The following is a 22,091-nucleotide window of genomic DNA, read 5'->3' as shown; positions in this document are numbered from 1 at the left end:
TTTCCCATGAAGTAAAAAAAGGAATCTGTTGTATCTGGATTTGGTGGGTTGGTTTCTTAAAAGCATTTATGACTGGAAATCGGCAACAACAATCTTTGATCGGTGCCTCTCTGGTTCAGAAAGGATTGAGTTCAATTAATAAAAACAGGCTCCTCCAAGAGCTAAATAGTAATTCAAAATGAATTGATTTGGCTTCAACGCCGTTAAGCACCATCTGATTACCGTTTCCCAGCTAAACATTTGATTCAGCCCATTTTAAACCTCATTTTGACACGAGTGTATTCAATCTATTGCTCTTCTTCTCTGTGACTCCGCCCGTCCTTCTCCCTCTCTTTCCTCTCCTTTTCAATACTTTCAGGGGTTTTTTCTTGGGGTTTTTTTTGCCGGGCGAACACTTCCATCTTTGTTATGAGGGACTGTTTAATGCTGTCAGCCAGAGTGAATTGAAGAGGGCTTGATGCTCAGCTTGTTTTTCTGGTGTCCAAATGTCTTTACCTCTCCTTCATCAAAAAGAGCTCTCACATCTTGGCATAGCCCCCAACCTATCAAGTTTTTTCTTCTTTTCCCTGCACCCCTTGTTTTTTGGGAATATGCCATGTGTATAACAAGCGAATTACTCATTTTATTTCTGACTTGATGTAAACGCGGTGATGTCAGACAGTAGCAGATCTCTCGCAGACTCTCCTCCACCTGCCCGCTCTTTTCTTATCAAAGCCGCATCAATCAAACAGGAAGAGGTGCCGGCGATAGAAGGCCGAGTGGGTAATGGGACTTTCTTTTCATGCAGCTTCCAAAGCTGACATGCATATTTCACACTGGCAGCTACACAGAGAGCCATGGTGGGTGAACCAACACCCTCTTTTTTTTTCCTTTTTTTTTTCTTCTGTTTGTGTACTTAAAAAATAAAAATCAAAGAGAGACATCAAAGTTTAGAGCACGTTCTGCTAATCTCACATTAACCTCAGATTCTTCCAACAAAGCATCTGCAGGACAGGAAATCGGCTTTCCCCGCGCCTCCTGTGTCAAACGGTTATGGCTTCATCCCATTAGCTCGAGACCCCAAGGACCAAGATAAAGCTAATCTCAAAAAAGTGGAGAGGAAATTGTTCCTTTCACAAAAAAATGGATGAAAGGACAAATAGGGTTTCCCCCAGAAAACCTTCTAAGCCCTGCGGTAGGGGCGCTGGGGCAATCCACCGGTGGCCCACCGTGTTTTTATGTAAAAAAAAAAAAAAAAGTGAAAAGGTACAAAATTTTGGAGATGCACAAACAGGAATCACAATTTGGGAATATGTCAACTATAAACCTAGCTTAATTCGTCTTTAATATCACTGTTACAAGTGTATAAAAAAAACATACTTAAAATAAATTACGCTTAGCCTGGCGGGGTGAAAATTAAAGCCTGGAGACCCACCAGACCTACACTGGGGGAAACCCTGGATAAATGTTCTTCATCATTTAATGCACTTTGCATTAACTTAAATTAAGAAACAATCTAATTTCTATGAATATATTTATTCTGCACCTTTATTGTAGAAAGAGAGCAGAAGTGCTGGGTGGAGAAACCCCCCACAAAAAGTTACATTTACAGTAGCAGCTCGCAATGCAGAAAAGACATCAGCGACTCGTTGTCATCCGATCCCGTTTCCCTTCTTACCTCTGATTACAGCGCAGCGTTTTAACCTGTACAACCAGCGACAGTGGGAGGTGGTGCTGCCTGAGGCGCTGCGTCGACTAAAGAGCCTGAGCTCAATACTCGAATTTCTACTCTGTTTTGCACACCAACATTTCTTAGACAGCGTGCTTGTGTGTGTGGTTACCAGGCTCACTCACACCTGTGTAGAGGTGGACGTAACAGAGCGGCCTCAAGTGCTGGCCTCCTCATTAGCCTCCACCTCATTATTGGGAACTCTTCTTTGTGTTTACCGTTTCTCGGGCTCATGTCTGTGACGGGCCTCGGCAGAAACTGTGAGTTAATAAGCTCCGGAAAGGAATGAGATCCAGCTGGTTTCCGTAGGAAGCCGGATTTCGATACTTTATCATCAGTGCTAAAAATGCTCGTTTTCAGTATTTTAAAAGGTTATATAAGTAACTGACCCACAAATATGCACGTATTTGGTTGAACCTCTGGCTAAGACGTATAAATAAAAATCTAAAATGTTATATTCATCTTTTGTTGCAGCAGAATAATCCTACACTGATTTTTTTTTTTTAATCCAAACCCTTTGAGAAAAAATTTTTCCAGAGAGGAAAATTTAAAAAATAATAATAAAATGACTAGTAGCATGATTACTGGTGCCATTAAAATGATTTTAAAGGGTCTAAATAATAATCATGTAGAGTGATTAAAGCTGTAATTATAAAGTATGATTTTACATTGTTTTTCTAAAAAAAAAAAAGAAAAAAAAAAAAACAGGAAGTGAGTTCTGTATATTGATGACACGTTTCTCAGGGGGGCAAATGTGATGTTCTAGATGTTGATTATTACGGCTGACTGAAAAATCTACCTACAGAGCGAGTATCAGTATGCGAGCGAAGTAGAAACGGTTATTTATAGTTTTTTTTTGCTCATCACCTCACATTTAATTATAGGTTATATAACATAAACGTCTGTAATGTGAAAGCAAAGGTTTTGTCACATTTTGCTCAGCCAGAGATTGTCTTCAGCATTTGTTGGCTGCTTTGCCCCGTTTATTTGGCTTGCTGCATGTTTAGATTTTTTTTTTCTTCTTTTTTTTGTTGGGTTTGTTTTTTTTAAACATATTTCTCATCGTTGGCCAAGGAAATAAATGCAGCCATCATGAGATGCAAGGCCGACCAAAATCGAAAAAGAAACAACGTAGAACCTCTTTCCACAGCCAACTCGGTGTCTGAACCTAAATAGTACAAGGTGGCAGGGTTTGCAGTAATTGCTGCATTTCCCACTCTGAACGCAACATACTTCAATGGTTGAATGAATCGACATTTTTCAGGATTTTCAAGATCATGGTGCAGCAATAAATGCTCTTATTTCAAAGCTTTTTGCACGTCGTTTTGATGAAAAAAAAAAAAAAAAAAAAAGTGCCAGACTCTGGAAGTACCCACGAGCCAGACTGTTTAAACTGCTGCTCACTTTACAGTCTTACTTCAATAGCATAAAACAACCTAGATATATAAAAGCACATTTTCTTTTCAGAAGCACAAACAAAGCACAACAAAAAGATACAAGTGGCAGCCATGCAGAGTGAAAAAAGTTCAGGGTTGTCTGATTCCATGCATGCCTGAAGAAATTATGTTTATGCTTTTAATTTGTGCTCTTTTTTTTCACATCATGCAGTGTTCTACAGTGAGGGTTTTCCTGTTTTACCTCAGCTTTTTGGAGCTGCACATAGGAATTTTCTTATTGTGTTCATAAAAGGACATCATTATGTATTTTCCTGGAGCATAGTTACTTGATGTTGGTATACAATGGTTACTTTCAGTTGCTAGAAAATCTATAAACTAAATTTGACTTTGTAATTTAAAGCCTTAATATTGGGCCTCTGTCTCTTTAAGAAACTCCTGCTTTTTCTGAAACTCCGCCTCCAGAAAGTCATCATTATTAACCCTTTAGCAACATTTTTTACCACTGAGAGGCGGAAGCTTGGAAACTGCAGCTTCGAGGAGGAGCTGCGCCTCGAAGGCGGAGCTAAGTCCAACCAGACGTTAAACTGATTCATGAAAGACTCGAGGCAACACTCCAGATGTTTTTAATGAGGAAAAAACATTACAATAAGATGTAAAGCTCAAAATCATTGATTTTTACATAATACTGCCCCTCTAAAAAACTATATAAGAAAACTAACCAAGTTGATTCTTTTGATTTTTCATAAACATGGACTGAGTGAGTCTTAAGGCAAAAGGGAAAACCCTCCTACTGTGAGGTGGTGTGCATGCTCCTGCAAGTGGGGTCTCACCTCTTGGACAGAAGCTTGTTGGAAAAGAGGAATAAGAGGATTAGTTCTCGGTATGTCAATGTGAATCTGCGGGGAGAGAAAGAAAGAGAAAGACAAACAGGAAGCAACGGGCAGGTTAGCACGGATCTGGCCATTACAGACAGAAACGGAGAACGGAGCGAGAGCAACAGTTAGTGGATTGGTGTTCTTGATTGGAGTCAGACTGGGGTTTCTGGTGTTCTGAAATGGAAAGCAGCTGTGGCTTTGGGGGTGTGTGCAGATGGGCGGCCTTTAGCATAATGGGACGCCCCCCCTTTGATGTTTCTGTGAGTAGCGTTGCAAGACCACGTTTTTCCGCCATTTCTGACCGTCTACCCCCGCAGACGAACAATACAGCAGGCGGACAGATTCGTCAGAAGGGAGCCAGACGGATGCAGGGCGGCAGCTTGAGACGGGCCGGCTGAAACAGTCTGGAAGAGTGTGTGTGCGTGCGCGCACTAGTCACTCAGAGGACTAGTGCGCAGCAGCCGTAGCCACAGTCCTGGACGCCTTACCTCTGTCACCTTTGGCTGCAACACCAAATTTTCAGGACTCATCCTAGGAATGTCTATATGGATCTGACAGCAACACGGAAAGGAAATGTGTTAGAGACTCAGACCGACACAAACACACCCAGTGTTCATAAGGGAGTCATATCAACTTATATATATATACACACACACATACATACATATATATTTTGTCACCTTAATACCACAATCAGTGTATGGTAGTATTTGAAAATGAAATCTTTGTGCATTGCAAAAGATTCTCAATTAACTAAAGATGCCTTCCACAACAAACTCTGGAGATTATAAACAAGCAATTTTAAGTGAGTATTGCAACTCAAACTCTACACCAGAAGTGACTATTATATTCAGAAATACAACAACTAGATGCTATACCTAGTTGAATCTGAAATGGAAGCGTTAAACAGCTAATGCTAGCTAACATGAGATAAATGTATCAAACAAGATCTTATCAGTCAGTTCTTCAAAATGTCATTGGTGACTTTAGAAATGTCGATGTGAAGGCATTTAAGGGTCAAAAGTCATTCCAGCACAAAGTCTTACTCTGGGTGTAGTGAATTTCAAGCGATGTTTTTAAATTTTTAATCCTGGATTTTATCGGAAACCTCATCTCTACCAAGCAGCTCCTCCTCCATCACAAGCCGTCTGTTGACATCCACATATCAAAAGGTTGTGCTTGTGTTCATTGCATACCAACAAAAAAACAAAAAAAAAAAACACACAAAAAAAACATGATGCAACAAGTAACACTGTAACATAACAAGACACAAGTAACTTAGACCCTCAAGGAAGAATGACTGCTGTGACGTAAACACCAACATTCTTGAAATATTTCAAAAAGAGAATATTGTGACTTTTAAAATAAAGTTCAGGACAATGAAATGTATCTTATTGTAATAAATACATTTCGTTTGTATGAAGAAAATCAGACAGCATTTTATAGATCCTGCAGGAAGGAGGAAGCAAGAAGCTTCATAAGGGTTACAACAACAAGAAAGGCAAAAAGAAAGAGTGGAAGAAAAGAAGAAATAAAGAAAGAAAAAGTGAAAGAATGAAAAAAAGAGTGAAAGAAAAGAGAAAAAGAAAAAGTGAAAGACAGGAAGAAAGACAGAAAGAAAGTGAAATAAATAAAAAAATGAAGTCAATGATAAAGAGTGAAATAAATGAATAAAGACAAAGAAAGAATAAAAGAAACAAAGAGGCAGAAAAAAATGGTGAAAAAAACTAAGAGTGAAAGAAAGATTGAAAAAGAAAACAGAGAAAGAAAGTCAAAGGAAAACAGACGGGTGGATATTCAGAGGTTGATGAACTACCAGGAAAAAGATCTATAAACATCCAGGCATTTTTAGAAAATCCATCCTTAAAAAGGGATCAAAATCAAGACCATGCACACTGAGGGGAAAAAAAATAAAAAATTTGCAAACACAATAAGGCACGCAGCAAAAGCAAAATCAGAAATTACTACAAAATCCAAAACAGTTATAAAGTGGCTACAGGACGCGATTCAAACAATCATCACAACAAAGTGTGCCAGCTTTGTGGCAGCTGTGACGAGGAGATCAATGGGAAATTGGGCCAAATATGAAAAATGTGTGGAGCTCCGAGACTGACAGCATACTTTGAAGTTTCTTATCGGCTTCAAATGAACAGGAAGTAGTCCAATGTTAAAAAGAAGGAGTGTGCAAAGGGTGAAAGACTGACAGATAAACAGAGAGAGAGGGGCAGAGGGGAGTAGATTTTCAAAGCCACAGAAAAGTGTTCATTTAAGCAGCTCTTTGAAGCCGGCTGTCCCTGCTCTGAACAGAGCTCGACCACGCTCGAGTCATGTTGACACGAGCGAAAAATAAACAGTCCAGAGAGGACGCGGCGAATGAAAACAAAGAACACAATACAACGGGAACATCTGGATGTTTCCTGCAACTGAGACTGTGGAAGTAAGTCTGTGAAAACATGCTAGGACTGGGCTTTCAGAACCAGGAAAATCACACTGGTGACCAGTAAACCTCAACTTTGTTAGATATTTATTTAACGTTTCCTCCAGAGAATATGCTGAACCTGGCAGTAAAGGCGCTAAGGCAGTCCCCCAGTGCGCTTTTGTGTTAAAAGTTATCAAAATTTGGAGGTGCACGAGCAGGCATTGTCATTAAACAATGAGGCCAATGTGCAGGTGCAGGGACGGCGCTAGATGAATCAGTCTTTACTGTCACCGGTGTAAAAACTAGAAACCCCATTACAAAAAAAAACAGACGACGCTTAGCCTGGCGGGGGAGCAAATAAAGCCTGGTGGCCTGCCAGGCTTATAACACACAGGGGCAAACCCTGTTGTTTGAAACAGTACAGATGCTAACAGGGTTACCTTCGTCTTCTTCAGTAGAATCAAGTTGCTTAACACGCAAAGCTAAGATACCAGTCAGTAGAATAAACCTGACTTAACATGAAGGGATGTGATCCAAGCTTAAATATTGGCTTCCTGGTTTAAACAAAGACCCTACAGCTTCGTCATCCACATCCTGACCAATAGGGAAAGGTTCGGCAGCACACAGGTGAGTCATTCAGTGTCAGACAAGTGTGTTATATTTTGGCTCCCGGTGTGTGAAGGCATGTCAGCATATACCTGTCTGTATGTGTCTTGATGGTGCTCATCATTGCGCGAGTCGTAGTATTGCTGGATGAAGCCGAAATATTCTTGTCTCTTCCTCTGTAGAACGCTTTCTCGCCTCTCTGCATTGGCAGGCAGATAACCCTGAAAGGCAAAGTCAAAGAGAGGATTAAAAAAGAAGAAAAAAAAAACTATAAACTTCTGATTTGAATTTTTAAATTGAACCATATTTGACATGTTCTGAATTTGAATACATTTATGATTTATTTTTTATTTTATTTTTTTTTTTTTTTGAGCAGCACCCCTCATTGTAAGTTTTGGATCCTAATTGAAGCAGCAGGAGGCTTGTTATAAAGTGAAGTTGTGGCTGGGAAAAAGCAAAATGCTTGGGTAGTTTTCACTGCCAGTTGCCTGGCAACTCATCTTTGGAGAGAAACAGACGAGTTTCCAGTTTATATGCTAAGCTAATCAACTGTGAGCTCTGGGTTTATTTTTCTTTCCCCCCCCAACGGAGATAACACAGGCAATGATGCTGTCAATTCACGCTGGATACATAAATCCCTTAAATCAAGTCGAAAACAAGTATTTAACTTTTATGTGTGGTAAGCACAAATTTCAAATTACTTGTTTTGTGATGAACCAAGAAAACAGATTCACTGAACAGATCATCTTCAATGTGGTGGAGCATTCAAACACCTTCCTATTGCCATTTTTGTGATGCATGATGGGAAAACATTGCATTTATCTCTAACAGGTTTTCCAAATTTCATAACATTTTCATTCTACTCCATAGTTGAGCACTGCTGCACTGCAAAAACAATATACCTTTGGTCTAGTTTCTAATGCAAATATCCTACAACACTTGAACTTACAAGTAACTTTTCACCAGGAAGCAGCTTGTTTTAAATAAATAATTCCTAATACTGATGAAAAAGTAATAATTGCAAGTGAAATCTGCCAGTAGAACCAGACTTTTTCATCAATATTAAGGAATTATTTACTTAAGGCAAGCTCCTATTTTATGCTGAAAAGTTACTTTTGTCTTATTTTAAATGTACTAAGGCATTTGCAAGTTGACCAAAAATGCTTGGTAGGATTTTGTCTTTTTGCAGTGTCTGGTTGGTCATGTAAAAAGTTTTTAGTTATGAGAAAAAATGAGAAGATGTCCCTTGGATATCGATAGTTTTACAGCTCACTATAATTCTGTGTTACCAATAGATTTAAGTTGTCTTATTAGGTTAGCTGTTAGGACTGTTTTCAAAATATGTTAGAGTAAGGCTTCAATATGCTTACTTCAGCACTGCAAATGTTCTTTTAGACTGACTTTTCTTGTGAATTTTCAGTGTTTTCTGCCATCTTTCAGTAAATAGTAACACTTTATAAGTTGTAGTTTAAATTTGCTAGAAAAGTTCTGCAAAGCAAACTCCAACACCCGGGATTAGAAGGACCATTTTTGGGCTGTGTTGCACAACGTCTGCGGCTCCTTAGGCCTACCTGGCTGTGTGTTTATGTGGGGAATGGGTATAAATGACAGAATTTGCGAGAGTGCGTGTGTGAGTGAGCGTTCATCTCAGCGCAGTGCGGCTTACGCAACGAGGAGAAAGTCGAGTCCAACCAAGTCCAGACGTAACTTAAAACTGTGGGGTTATAAAAGAATCATGGCATTAGAATTTTCGAAAGTGTGCTAAAAGATACATTTAGGGCTTGGAAAATGTGTCACGGTGACGGCAAAAACAAGCCGCTGGGGAGCCCACAGGGGACAGGCTCGGAAAATTTGAAGAATTTCGTCAACTTATTTAGAACTCGATTCTAAGAACCAACTATTTTTTACTAGCTCAGTTTAGGTCGAGTTCTGAAGATATTTTGCAAGGTTTCAATTCAATAAATAAACAAATTCCATTGCAGTTTTGTTGTTCTTCGCACTTAAATCTCCAGGGTTGTCAATCCTTTCGAGTCAATTTATAGTGCAATCATCTTCTATGATATTTCACACAGATACAGCTGGGATAAATGATGAACATATACACCAATCAATGTAGTATTGCATGCTTTTCTAGCACTAATTATATCTTTCTGTTTGGATTTATTTCATGCACAGTCTTTTCTTAAGATAAAATACATTCAAATATGGCGTTTTCTTTTTGGCATCTTGATGTAATTAACCGTTTTTCTGGACGCAAGCTTCCATTTCTTTGGCCACGAGAGACGAACACACCGTCAACTTCTGGCAAGCGTCTAGAGAGGAGTATTTAACAGTAGTAAAGTTTCTTCTTTGGTGTTTTATTTGTGGTTTCCCCAGACTCAGGCCCTTGAGATGTTCAAGGAGCACAGAGGATTGTTTGTCTCACCCGAGCGTTTTGCTCGCAGACGTGTCAACAGACTGATATACGCTCTGGCCAACACCCTGGGAACGGTTAAAAGCAAACTTAGCTGTGGGAGGGGAAAAAAATAAGCAGATTGTTGTTCGCCCCCTCCCCTCTCTCTCACTCGTGTGTTTGTCAGGACAAATAAACCCACATGTAAATATGTCATTCAGATGTTTGGCTGTTTGTTTCCGTACATTAAAAAAATAGAGAAAATTTACTGTGAAGGAGGTCAACTCCGTACTCATTTACAGCCCATCTCAGCGCTGCCATGCATCCAGACGGCCATGTTTGTGCCAGCACAAATCAGGCTGAACATTGGCTACGTTAGTCGCCCCCACCCATCAGCACCGCCGACTTTTCTACCCGACGGTCGCTCTGCCAAAACGTCCAAGCCGTCACATGTTGAAACGGCTCCATATGCAAACACACGCAAGGCCTGTGTACACACAAACAGAGGACGCTACAGGCCAGCTACAAAGCACTGGGCTCCAGTGTAGAGGGGGGCCCGCTGCCAAATGAGGCAGAGTGTGTATGTGTGTGTGTGTGTCGGCTGAAGGTTAATGGACAGCTTAAAGGAGGTTAGTAGCACTGGAGCTGCATTACTGCTCAATGAGACAGTGCAAAGATACGCGCACAGATTTAAAAAAGACCTTTATGGATTTGTTTGGTTACCAAGGATCAGGCCCACCGTTAATGTGACATTCACCGTTAATGATCTTCATTTATGATGGTCATTTTCAAAGTGTTATCGTTTATTTTTACCATCTTCATCATCAACATTACTATCATTATCATCGGTCTTTATTAAGATTATCATCCTCATCATCATTTTAACACTTTTACTGTTATCATTACTCTTATCAACACCGTCTTTGTCATTCACAAAATTACAAATATCATAATCTACTTTTTTTTTTCATTGTAAGGAATATTTATCCCATTGGCCATTGTTACCATCATTAAAATAGTTCTCAGATTAGGTTTGTTTATTATTTATTTTCTTACTTATTATTTTCAACTTTATTCTGGTTTATCATTCTTATTTTTACTTATTGTGATTTTTACTATTTGATTTATTTCAAATTCATATTATTTTACCTAATTTTTATTATTTACTGTTATATTGTATTATTCTTTATTATCATTCTTTGCTGTTTTACTATTACATTTTTTTAATCAATGGTACTACTGTCACTGCAACAGTAAATTTTAAAAGGATTACTACTGCTAGTACTATTATTATTGTTCCATCTTTATAATTACCTTCTGTTTTTATTATGTTTTAATTACTAAAGATAAGAACCAGACCCTCCGGGTCCCTGAAAGGACCAGCAGGATTAGACAATAGAGGGATGGATTCTCATTTTTCTACCCTCACTCATTATTTTTCCATCATCATCATCATCATCGTAATCATGCATAGTCTTATTTTTAATTATTAGTATAAATGATGATTACCATTTATCGTCATTAGCATTGTTGTCATATTAAACCCAGTGCTGGCCTCAGATTATTTCTGGTTGAGGACTGGCTTTTGTTTCCTTTTATTAAAAGAGGCTCGTTCACTTTTTTTTTGTTTTTTTAGATGTTGATTATTGAATATCACTGAAGTACGACCTGATAAGGTTGGTGTAAAACATAGCAGTTCTTGCACTTCCTCCTGCACACCTGATCTCTTCATTCTTCCCTGAAATATTGCCTGTTCTCCTCCTAAAGGAAGATCCACCTCTATAAAACTAAAGGGGAAAAAAAAAAGATACACAAATAAATAAGAAGCGCACAGAAGATATCCCTGGGGGAAAACATTTTGGGGGGGAGGGGATTTAAATGAAACAGTTCTTTTTACTTAGTCTCCTCTCTAAATTGATTTTTACTTTGCAGGAAAACATTATCCTGGAAGCAGATTGGAATCTGTCCCAGAGTGAGCACAAGAGAAGATGGATTAAAATTAAACTTCTCATCCCTCGAGTGTCTGCCCATCTGTATTTTTAAAGAAACATCTCGCAAGTTCCGAAGTCTGGTTCGTGTTATCTTGAAGAGTTCGTATTCGATCCACTTTTTTAAAGCGACTTTTCCTCCCTCCTCCAAATCAGAAATGTTCTTTAATAATATAATCCTTTCTAGTAGAAAGTTGGAATATCAGAACGTAGTGAGAAGTTTCCTCTGTGTGTTCAAACACAAGCATTCCGATTTGATTTTTGGGTAAGTTTAAGAATTAAATATTCACACACACACAAAAAAAAAAAAAAAACACTGCATCAAATGAATACAACATCCCTTATGGTGAAACATGGTGGGTGGTGGCAGCATCATGCTCTAAGAGGCTTGAGATGAGGGTGTGAGTCAGTAACCTTTTCTGTTCCAAGAGCCGCTGCCGCCCCCGCTGCAACAAAATAAAACTCGCCAAGAGACGCAAAGAACACATTTCTAAAAAAAAAATATTTTATTATGAAAGCAAGCAGAAGTACGAAAAAAATATATACTGTTTTTCAGATTTTAGATAAAAAAAGAATCATCTATTATAAAAGAGGAAAAGAAACTATTTTGTAGAACGAGGTGAGTCTCATCTGTAAATATGAAAACTGAAGATAGATAAGTATATTTGAAGCTAGCTGCTTTAAAAAGCATTTTGCTAGATACTACAAGCAGATTTTGCATAAAAACTTACAGGAAAACTTCTAAAGCGACCCTTTGTTATTGTGTCCATAATCAAAAAACTTTTTTTTTTATATTTTGTTGGTTTTGTAAGAGCCACAGTAGGAGGGGCAAAGAGCTACAGGTTGCACATTGGCCCCCTAGCTTAGATGACATAATTTTGTCATACACTGGTCCAGTCAAAGTTCAGGACTAAATCCAATTCTTGAAATATGCAAATCTGATACTGTCCATCTAACTGCACATGGTTGGTAGTGACATACTCCCAAAAAATAGCAGCTGTAGTTGAAGCGAAAGATAACAGTTTTGACTCAAGATGGAGGAATACAAATCCATGCCACACTTTTCAGATTTTTTCTTTTTTCTTTTTCTTTTTTTTAGGGACATGCTGTAGCAATAAACAGGAAAGCAGCCCAATGCATTGCAATGTGCAAGTCAACATGCTGGTGATAACCCACATGCTACTGACAGCATTTATGCTAACCTTAGCATTTTGGCTAATTTTAGCTTATACACAAATGTTTACATACTGGTTGGAGTAAGTCACTGCTAGTCAACATGCGAGTGATAACTCATATCCTACTGGTAGTGTCAACATGCTAGTGATAGCCCTCATGCTAACATTAGATGTAAGCTAAAATAAGCATTTTAGCTCTTCATTGATGCATTAGCTACGTTAGCATGCTAAATGGAGTAAGTCCACATCTTAATGGTTCCCTACATGCTACTGACATTTACCTTTATATATGTACTTACCATTTATTTTTTTAAACTTCCGATTATTTTTTTAAATTAATCTAAGGCCATGCAAATATTTTGGGTATAAGTGGGGAAAAAAAAAAAAAAAAAAAAAAAAAACATGCTAGAACATAGAATTAATTAGCAAATTTATTAAAGATACAACTTCCTCTAAGAACAATCACTTTCCTTCCAAATGGTCAAAGGGCGGGGGAAACCGGAAGATTAAAGAACACAAAGGGTGGACATCAGTAAGTCAGATGAAAAATACATTGCTCTCTTCTCCCAGGCAACGTAATTACAGCATGTGAGCTGTCGCACGGTAAGTATTTAACATAATCTTGGAATCAGCTGCTGCCGGTCTCTGATGTATTTCATAAAGCCCTTTACCCTTATCAATATTTCCACAGCCAGTTAGTTTTATTTTTTCTTTTTTTTCCCCCACACTCTCCCACCATTTCACATTTAACAGCCACACTCCATTAGCAAATGTACATTTTGCTACAGGGCAAGGTTTTCTTTTCTTTTTCCTTTTTATTTGGCAAAGCCATTTAATTTTTTCCTTCCGCCTTCAGGCTTGGACACCGAGTGCTCCTTAAACAAATGAAATAAAACGGTATTATTTGTGAAATAATAGGAAGTTTAAGCACGTGTGTTTGTGAGGCTGCAGGCAGACTTATGGAGTCTGGTGAAGATGATGAAAAAGAAAGAAAGGGGAAAAAAACGGCTATCAGAGAGGTTATTACTTTTCTCTTAGTTTCTCCTTTACAGAATACTGTTCCAGGATTTGTTTTTTTATGTCCACGCTTGCTTACAACGGTAAAAGAAAGCAGTAAATCACGACATCACATAACAGGAATTATCAAACCGTCGAGTGAAAAACAGTGTTGTTCAAGCAGTTTTTGTTGGATGAGGAAAAAATAAAAATGAAATGAGGTGATCAAGCGAAGGAGAAAAGTAAGTGCGGATAAGGTCATGAGATCAAGTGGTACGACTTCAGAAGGGATTTCAACTCCGTCCCCTCCGACTTTAGGCGCAGCAGCTGATTTGACCCCGTTTAAGCCAAAAGAGACGCGAAGATATTAAAAATTAAAAGATGATTTGAATTTCGGGTGAATACCGTGTTCCTGTCAAACACCTTTTTTTTTAATGACTATGAGCAAAATAAACCTACAACCCAGCCTGAGGCAGGATACTACAGTAATAATATTTATTATACACAGATGTCTAGATTTCTCCTTTGTCTTTGCATGGTGGTTATATAAAAAAAAGTTGACAAAAAAGCCACAAACTAACAACATTACATCTGAATAACAGCAGTTGGAACAGTATTGCACTTGCGATAAATTATTTTACATAAATGCTCTCGGAAGCTAAAATTCTCCAAACAGGGGACGACTTTGTGTGATCTTTTGTTTTGTTTGCTTTTTATATTAATCTCCCAGCAACCTCTTTTCTGAGCCAGTGATTTTATTGGACATGCTGCTGATTCTGGACAGTCTATTTTCTGTCCTTCACTAATAAACGACGATGATAGAGTTGGAGTCTCGTAGAAAATGGAGGGATACGGTAAACGTCTATATCTGCTACAATCTATGGATGGAGACAGCACTTTCTTTTTAGGGAGTTGAGCATCTTATCTTAACAAGGAAAGCAGAAAGCGGACTGTATCACAGGGCATTCTTGGTAAATACAACCAAAACAAAATGTGCGACTCTTGTGCTAGCAGGAAAAATACTTCGTGATCTATTGCCCAAGACAAAAGAGAAATCCTACCAACGCTTCAATCTGATGCCACCCCATTTTTCTTTACATTTCGTGAAGGAGGAAGTTATGCCTCATGTCGCCTTCAGAGGTTTTTGTGTCAGTGGTTCTTGGTGTAGCGCCACCACAGGTGAGAGGAGGAATAGTTTTCAAAGGGTTTAGTTTGTTTGACAAAGTGCTGCGTGAAAGAGAACCGCACCATCTGAAAATCTAACAAATGTTGCTATTTTTGCCATCAGGTGTGGAAACACCCTAAATTTTACAGCATAGAGAATCAACTGATCAAAGTGTCTGTGGTTTAATAGGTAAATCCACAGATATTTTAAATGGACGTATGCTTGTAATTTTAAAAAGTGCTTTAATAATGAAACTAGTTTTTAAATAGCCCTTTGAGTGGCCAAAACCATAAAACAAACACAAGAGTGCAGTCAATTTATTATTGAAACATAGAAGCTATTCCCCAAACACATTCACACACCCTACACACACACTAAGACGCACAAATGAAAACCAACACCAACAAACCTTTAATGAGGTATTATGTACGGTACATTAGCTGTACTGCCGGAAGCACACATATAAATACATACAATATACACACACAAACAATCATCTAGTGCTTTGTGACTGAATATGGTGTTATGAGCCTCTATCTGAGACGGGCACCAAACAAAGGCGCCGTTAATAGCTTAAGAGCCGGTCGGTAACCTCCAACCACCGGAAAAAGCGGCACGAACAGGCACACATACATCCGCGCACCTTTAATGACATCTTTTCTGCGGCACATTAGCTATTGTGCTGTAATTAATGGGAGAGTCATGGCGTTCAAAAAGCCAGACTTTCCTCAGCAGACTAAGAGCTGTACACCACAACAATGGCTTAATGAGTAAACACACCGTGCTTCTCATGAATAAATTATTTGTGCCTCACAATTAATTTTCCCTATTGAAGTTTGGGGGGGGGGGGGGGGGTAAAAAAAAAAATAAAAAAAAGGCCTTTGGGTTTTCAAAAACAAAAAAGGAAGGGAAGGGAGGGGGGAGAAGAAAGGAAAAAAAAAAAACACGACAGCAACTTTGTATTTTAGTGTGCGTGTCGGAGATCAACACCGTGCGGTTCTTATGTGTAACAGTTTATCTGGGTTTTTATGTGCGACTGTGCTGCTCAGTTTTTATGAATCCGTATAAATTCCACGTTTATGGTGCTACGTGAGGTTTGTTTTAGAGCCGTGCTTGTGTGCAATCGTTTTTTTGTTTATTTTTTGCGAGTATTTTATCTTTTATGCTGTGTGGAAATGTGCGGCTAAAAACTCACAGATAGAAGCTTCCAGGCTATCGGTCGAACTTGCCGCGGGATTCCAGACCAGCTGAGCTTCCGCAGCTCCTCTGCAAGACAACGAAAACACCATGAGGGCCGTTATTTTTCAAACTGCCACACCTTTACACAAGAGATGCTCTTTGAAATGAGATTGATCACACAGTAAATGTCATAATGCTGTGTTTATATTCTAGACCTTGAATCTACTGTAGGAGAGTTAAGCAGAAAAGACAAAAATTGACAAAAAGTAAAAGTTACCTGCATTCGAGGTGATTCCATGATCATCAGATTAAGAGGCGATAAAGTGAGAGAAATGAAAGAAGCAAACAGATGAGGGGATATGTAATCAAAGAGTCAGGAATCTTAAAAACAATGCAAAACTGCTAGTTATTTTTCTGACTTCCTGCTGTCTTTTTCATCATCACAATTTCCCAACCCCTTCTATGAGAGCTTTAATATCTTCTATACATCAAATGTGAGCACCAACAGCTGGTAAAACCCGTCCAAACGTACAGACTGAGACGAGCACTGCATACTTCTTTGTAAACAATTAGGAAAAAATATGCAACATCTAAAAAAAAAATGATGCAACAGGTATGTCAGGCCAATCTGTGGCGCTGTAATACTGACAGAAGGACACAAAAAGCACAGACAGCGCCATGTTTGTTATTTGTGAGAGTGAGATGCATGTGGGATAGAGAGAGATGGAGAAAGAGACATAGAGCTTCGACGTTCAACGTTTCTGGTCTTCTAAGGTGCCAAATTCGTGTGAATTTAGGCGAATTCGCCTAAACACTTTTAAGGATTCACCAAAAATCACTTTTTTTTTTTTTTTTTGAGGTTTCCACTTCTGTCGATAAACAAGCTAAAAGTAAAAATGCTAGCAGTCTTTTCCAAGTCCACATCAAGTTAACAGTCTCCACTTTCTACAAAACACACAAAGCTGCATCATAGTGTAACTTATGGTTCACAATGCTAAAGACAATAATTTAGACTATTTCTGAAAAATTGTTACAAACCCTGTTCTACATCAGTTGTGCCCCAACTTCTCAGTTTCTTATCTAAATAATTTCTGCCTTCTTGTGCATTAAAGATTTTTTTTTTAAGAGAACTCTTTATAAGCTAAACAATTTCTCCTTAATTTGAGTAGTTTGGTCAAAGCTTTACAAATACCAGATATCAGAATTTATCAGATATTAGTATTTACCAGCAGACAGTAAGACTAGTTTGCAACAAAACGAAATTAAATTATTCATTACACATGTTCACACAGTGCTGAAAAAAAAACACACCCTTTGTCCAAAGTTGGACCATATTTGTCTTATTCTGATAGCAAGTTGGCAACTTACCCTATCCTCAATTTCCAAACTTCTGTTCCCATCTGTCTTTTTGGCACTAAAAATATGATGGGTTAGAAGTGGACTATTAACTACTTTTTCCCCAGGCTGGGGCAGGGGAACCTGCAGGCTATAATGTAAAATGAATCTGATGGAGAGGTGCAAATTGAACTTTTAAATTGGTGGAGAGTAATCCCCTTTGGGCTCATGAGGACCCAGAAAATATGGCTTAATGCAAGGTTTCAGCCAGCCGGTACTATTTCTCTCTAACACACACACGTACAGTGACAGTATAGGATATGGGAGGATGGGGATCAGCAATGATTGAAGGGAAAAGTACTTTTCCCCGTGTGTTTTAAAGCTTTTGTCTGTGGGACTTATTTTGGATATATTTTTTGGCTAATCGGGTTCGCTCTCGCAATAAAGTTGTAGTACAAAATAAATCTAACGTTATTCCCTCCATCTGGATTCATTTTCATCTAACGTCAAAGCTGATTCTCGATAAAACAATTGCGGTGCAAAGTTTAAAATGTTACAGAACTGCAACGTCCACTGCAATGTGGGGAAGCTTAAAGCTGGGGAAAGTTATAAACTAATATCCCAAGCTGTGAACATTTTACTGAGGATGACAAACCTGCGATGATAGTGATGGAAACACAGGAAATTAAGAGAAATTATTAATGTCTCTTAAAAATTTGGTCAGAACAAGGCACAAGTATATGTATTTTAAATGTAGATATAACAAAATGAAAATTTTTGTAAGATTTTTTTTTAATATCGCGTAAATACTTCATTAAATTTCCACAACAGAATGACAAGTATCAGTGATATTTATTATTTGTCACTATGTTGGAAACCAAGTGTTGTTTAAATCATTTCCCACAAATAAGTTATTCAAAATATTTTTACCAATCCTATTCTAAACGTTTTACGTATGCCTATCACTTATTCAACTATTCGCACGTTAAATTAAGAAGCACTTAATAATGTCCATATTGATAAATGAATAATTATTCATGGGCAATTTTGTTTAGATACTTAATAAACCTACTTAAATATGGTTTTTATTCCCTCTTTTTTGTTATTTTTGGATATTTAAAATGTTTTCCAGTTCCCATGTTGTGTTCTGTACAAAATTAGAGTTTATTGGTCTTCGACGAGACAAACTTGTGTGATTATGCAACTGAAAATGGTATCAAAATAACAATATTATCGTTTCTTGCGATAATTTCCGGAATGCTTCATCATCCTGTAAATATTTGTTATCATGACAGGGATAGTTTTACAAGGGGGTTGTGTGTTTTAAAATCTAAAAAATTAAAAATAATCTAAAAACATAAAGTAGTGGTTCTTTCAACAACAACAAAAAAAAAAGAAAATGTTCTACTGTAAATACTTAAAGATTTTTAAATTGTCATTTCACAGAAGGTTATGTAACATTTTCGGCTCTAAACGAGCTTTTTATTATTATTATTATTATTATTATTATTATTATTATTATTATTTATTTATTTATTTATTTATTTTTACCTGAAGGGCCAAAATGGCTCTTTGGTTTGTGATTATTGCAAAATCCCAATCGAAACACAAATATGTTTGTGACTGCAATGCGAAAGGTTCAGGAGCTGTTAACACTTCTGCAAAGTGCTGTGAATTATCCCCATTATGGAAATCTAGGGGAACGCGGACGCAGAAAAAAAAAAATGTGGCCAATCTAAGTAATGCTTTAATTTAGTCCAGAGTGACCTCTCCTACCACCGTCAGAGTGTTCAGGATATTGAACGTTCCGGCAGTCCATCATGAGAGCAGGAAGTTCCTAGATGACCTTGTGTTAACACCGACTCATTATTCACAAACAGCCCGCCCGCCCCGCGAAGTATACAAACCTGTATTATTCAACAAGACAAGTCGCCACAGCAAAACTGAGAAACATTAAAAAAAAAAAAAAAAAAAAACCCTAATGAAATCTTTTCACTTGTAATTGAACAGGTTTACCTGCATTCTGGGAGCGAAGGCAGAGGGGAAACTGATTTACTTGCAAATTAATCGCTCGTGCCCGAACACACCTTTCAGAGTTGTAATAAAAAAGAAGAGGGGAAAAAACCCGTGAAATGTATGTAATGAATCAGCCAAATTCCTCCTCAACTCTTATTCAGGGCACTGCCTGGAAATTGATAAGGCCTTCGCGCGGAGTGAATGGTATTGATTAGCGCTGCCAAACGACTCTGCCTTGCCTGTTCTTCAAGGCAAATGCAATGTAGGGCCAGTGACAGATAACATAATAGGAAATAGCAACGGGCTAAGTCCATTGGCTAAATTGAGTGAAACGCATTAGAGCTTGTTCAACTGATGAGAGCGGCTATTTATTCACTATAGTTCCTGCACATCTTCCACTTAAAATTTCTGCCTTACCTTGTCCCCCCGCTGGCTTTAATTATACAGAAATCCAATACAGTGATCTAGTGCGCAGCATGGCTGTGTTAGTTCAGAGGAGTCAGTGCTCCACAGTGTGGGAAGGTTTCGATTACCTCAAGGCTACCTCTGCAGCAGCGTCATTTAAAATGAAAATACCAAAAAAAAAAAAAAAAAAAAAAAAAAAAAAAAAAAAGGTCTCAGGAATTCAAGAAAATACAGGAAATATACCCTGACTGCTTTAAGACAGCTTTTTTTTTGTTCTTTTTGCTTTTGAAATCTGAAAAACAAAAGCAGAGAACTAAAAGAACAAAAGCTATAACTATGAATGAAGTCATAGCTTTGTGGATATATATATTTTTTAAATCTAATCTCGTCTGAACTCAGTTTAAGGTTTTTGGTCTACATCCAAAACAAATTATGCGGTGGAAAACTGGCCACCTGAACACATCGTCGCCATGGTGATATATGGTGAAGGGCATGTTTTATTAACAGATAAAGTGAAGATGGTGAGTGTTGAATGAGTTTGACGACGTTTTAGGGATGTGCGATAAATTGTTTTTATTGATTAACGGAATCAGGATTTTTAGGTTTTTTTTTTACTTTGGTTTCCATGGGGTGATGTCATCACGTCCAAAGCCACCATGTTGCTTAATAAGCGTGTCTTTAACCTTCTTTTTAATTTATTTATTTGGACGTTGAATTCAGATCAACCCTATAACAATAAAAAAATATATATAAGGATCCAGCATTTTTATTTTAATTACAAGAATGAAGTCATAACATTATGAGAATACAACTGTAATATTAGGAGAATGAAGTAGTATTTTTTCGCCATACACAAAAAATTACAAAAAATTAATTATCCAAGCTTTTTCCCATTAAAACTAATTTTTTTCATTTATTTTATTTTATTTTAAGAAATTCTTCTGGTAAAATTGCTTCTTTATGTTTACTAATGTTATGACTAGATTCTCATAATTAACGTAAAATTATTGAAGCCTGGCCCTGATTCTCCGTCATACAACTCAGAAGGAAAGACTGAAATAAAAGCCACTTTTTGTTTTCCATCATTTGAAACGTCTTTTTTTTTTGTTTTTAGAAAAGAAAGCGAGAAAGCAATCAATTAAAATCGGATATAAAGTGTATCATTCTGTGAAAAGAGAACTCGCCCGTCACATAAAGTCTAGATAAAATACATTAAATTGAATGGCTGCAGTTTGAGGCGTTGTGTGCCCTAAAACTCTCACTTTTTCTGATTAGTTTGTTTTTGTAGAGGGAAAAAGAATAATGCCGAGGCGGTGTGGGGTAGCAGTAAAGCTGGTTCCCTATAAATATAACGACTATTCTTCCTAAAAGCGGTCCGGGTGTCGATTCCAGATCCTTTTGGTGTCTTCCCCACTTCTCCGTTCCAGTTTCCTGCCTAAATGCTGTGGACAAAGGCCACAAAATCCTTCAAAGAGATGCTAAAGTAGTCCTAAAAGTTCACCCCAAGTCAAGAAACAGATCTCAAGTCCCTAACTCACAACCTCATCTACTTTTAAGGCAGTAGTAAAGGGTAAAAAATATATATATATATCCTGTGCAAACTCTCCTATAGTTATATTTCTTCCAACACCTAATCGAAGATCTCTCCCCTTTTCCTCCCCCCCTTGTACCCTTTGAACCTTCATTTGCACTGTCAGGCAAAGAAATGAGTTCATGAATCTTGGTGGCTTGGGCTTAATTAAACTGCATTATATTTCACCCACCGAACATTAATCTCACCAAAAGAGGCAAAGCGAGGAGGTGTGTAGAGGTGTTAGTGGGCCAGCGCTCGTTGCATCCCCGTCCTGGAACAAATTTCAAGAAGCCGCACACATGCCGCTCAAACTCGTTCATCTGAGCGTCGCCGTTGCACTGCGCACCGCTGTCCAAACTCTCACCTGCAGGACAATCGAGTAGCTTTTTGCGAGCTTGGAAAGAAAATGTTTGAATGGAGATAACCCTTTCCAGCTTTAGCTCATTTATTTACTCCTGGTAAAAACTAAACCCTTTTCCACTTCCATTTCAGTCAGGTTGAGATAAATAGATTTTATCTCAACAGATAGATTATTGATTAATCCAGTGGTTTCCAAACATTTTCTGCGACCCCCCCCTATGGATTACAAATGGCTGTCTGGTTGAAACGACGCATGTGGGAGGGGAGCAGGGGGGGGCATCGACTTTTTTGGGGAAAAAATAAATGTACGTAGCTGAAAATAGACACCAACATCGGTAGCCTACAAGGTACTTGCTAAGCTTAAGGTGCTGTATTGATATTAGCTAGTCATCTTTTAGCTAACATTACCTGCATCCAGCAGCTTTACTCAAGTCAGTCGGTTAGTTGGAGGGACAAACTGTGAAAAGTTCTTTGCGTTTTGCTGGTTTGCTGCCGTGATTCT

The 22,091-nt window shown here is 38.0% G+C and overlaps 1 protein-coding gene across 2 annotated transcripts in view; it reads right to left on the bottom strand.

The window, feature by feature from the left end:
- tbc1d22a (TBC1 domain family, member 22a) overlaps positions 1 to 22,091 on the bottom strand; it is a 136,858-nt gene that overhangs the window by 88,728 nt on the left and 26,039 nt on the right. The window contains exons 6-8 of one of the 2 annotated variants that reach the window (XM_015049043.1): positions 15,917 to 15,987; positions 7,098 to 7,226; positions 4,469 to 4,531 (exon numbers count right to left, since the gene is read on the bottom strand). In XM_015049043.1, the coding sequence (XP_014904529.1) occupies positions 4,469 to 4,531; positions 7,098 to 7,226; positions 15,917 to 15,987 (263 nt within the window). Of the gene's footprint in view, positions 1 to 3,935; positions 4,002 to 4,468; positions 4,532 to 7,097; positions 7,227 to 15,916; positions 15,988 to 22,091 lie in introns of both variants that reach the window. The other variant, XM_015049042.1, reaches the window with a different exon arrangement.

Source organism: Poecilia latipinna, unplaced genomic scaffold (assembly GCF_001443285.1).
Source record: "Poecilia latipinna isolate Pla-1442-1.1 unplaced genomic scaffold, P_latipinna-1.0 Scaffold921, whole genome shotgun sequence".
Lineage (NCBI taxonomy): Eukaryota > Metazoa > Chordata > Actinopteri > Cyprinodontiformes > Poeciliidae > Poecilia > Poecilia latipinna.
The sequence above is the reverse complement of the archived record's forward strand: the minus strand, read 5'-3'. Positions and strand labels throughout refer to the sequence as shown.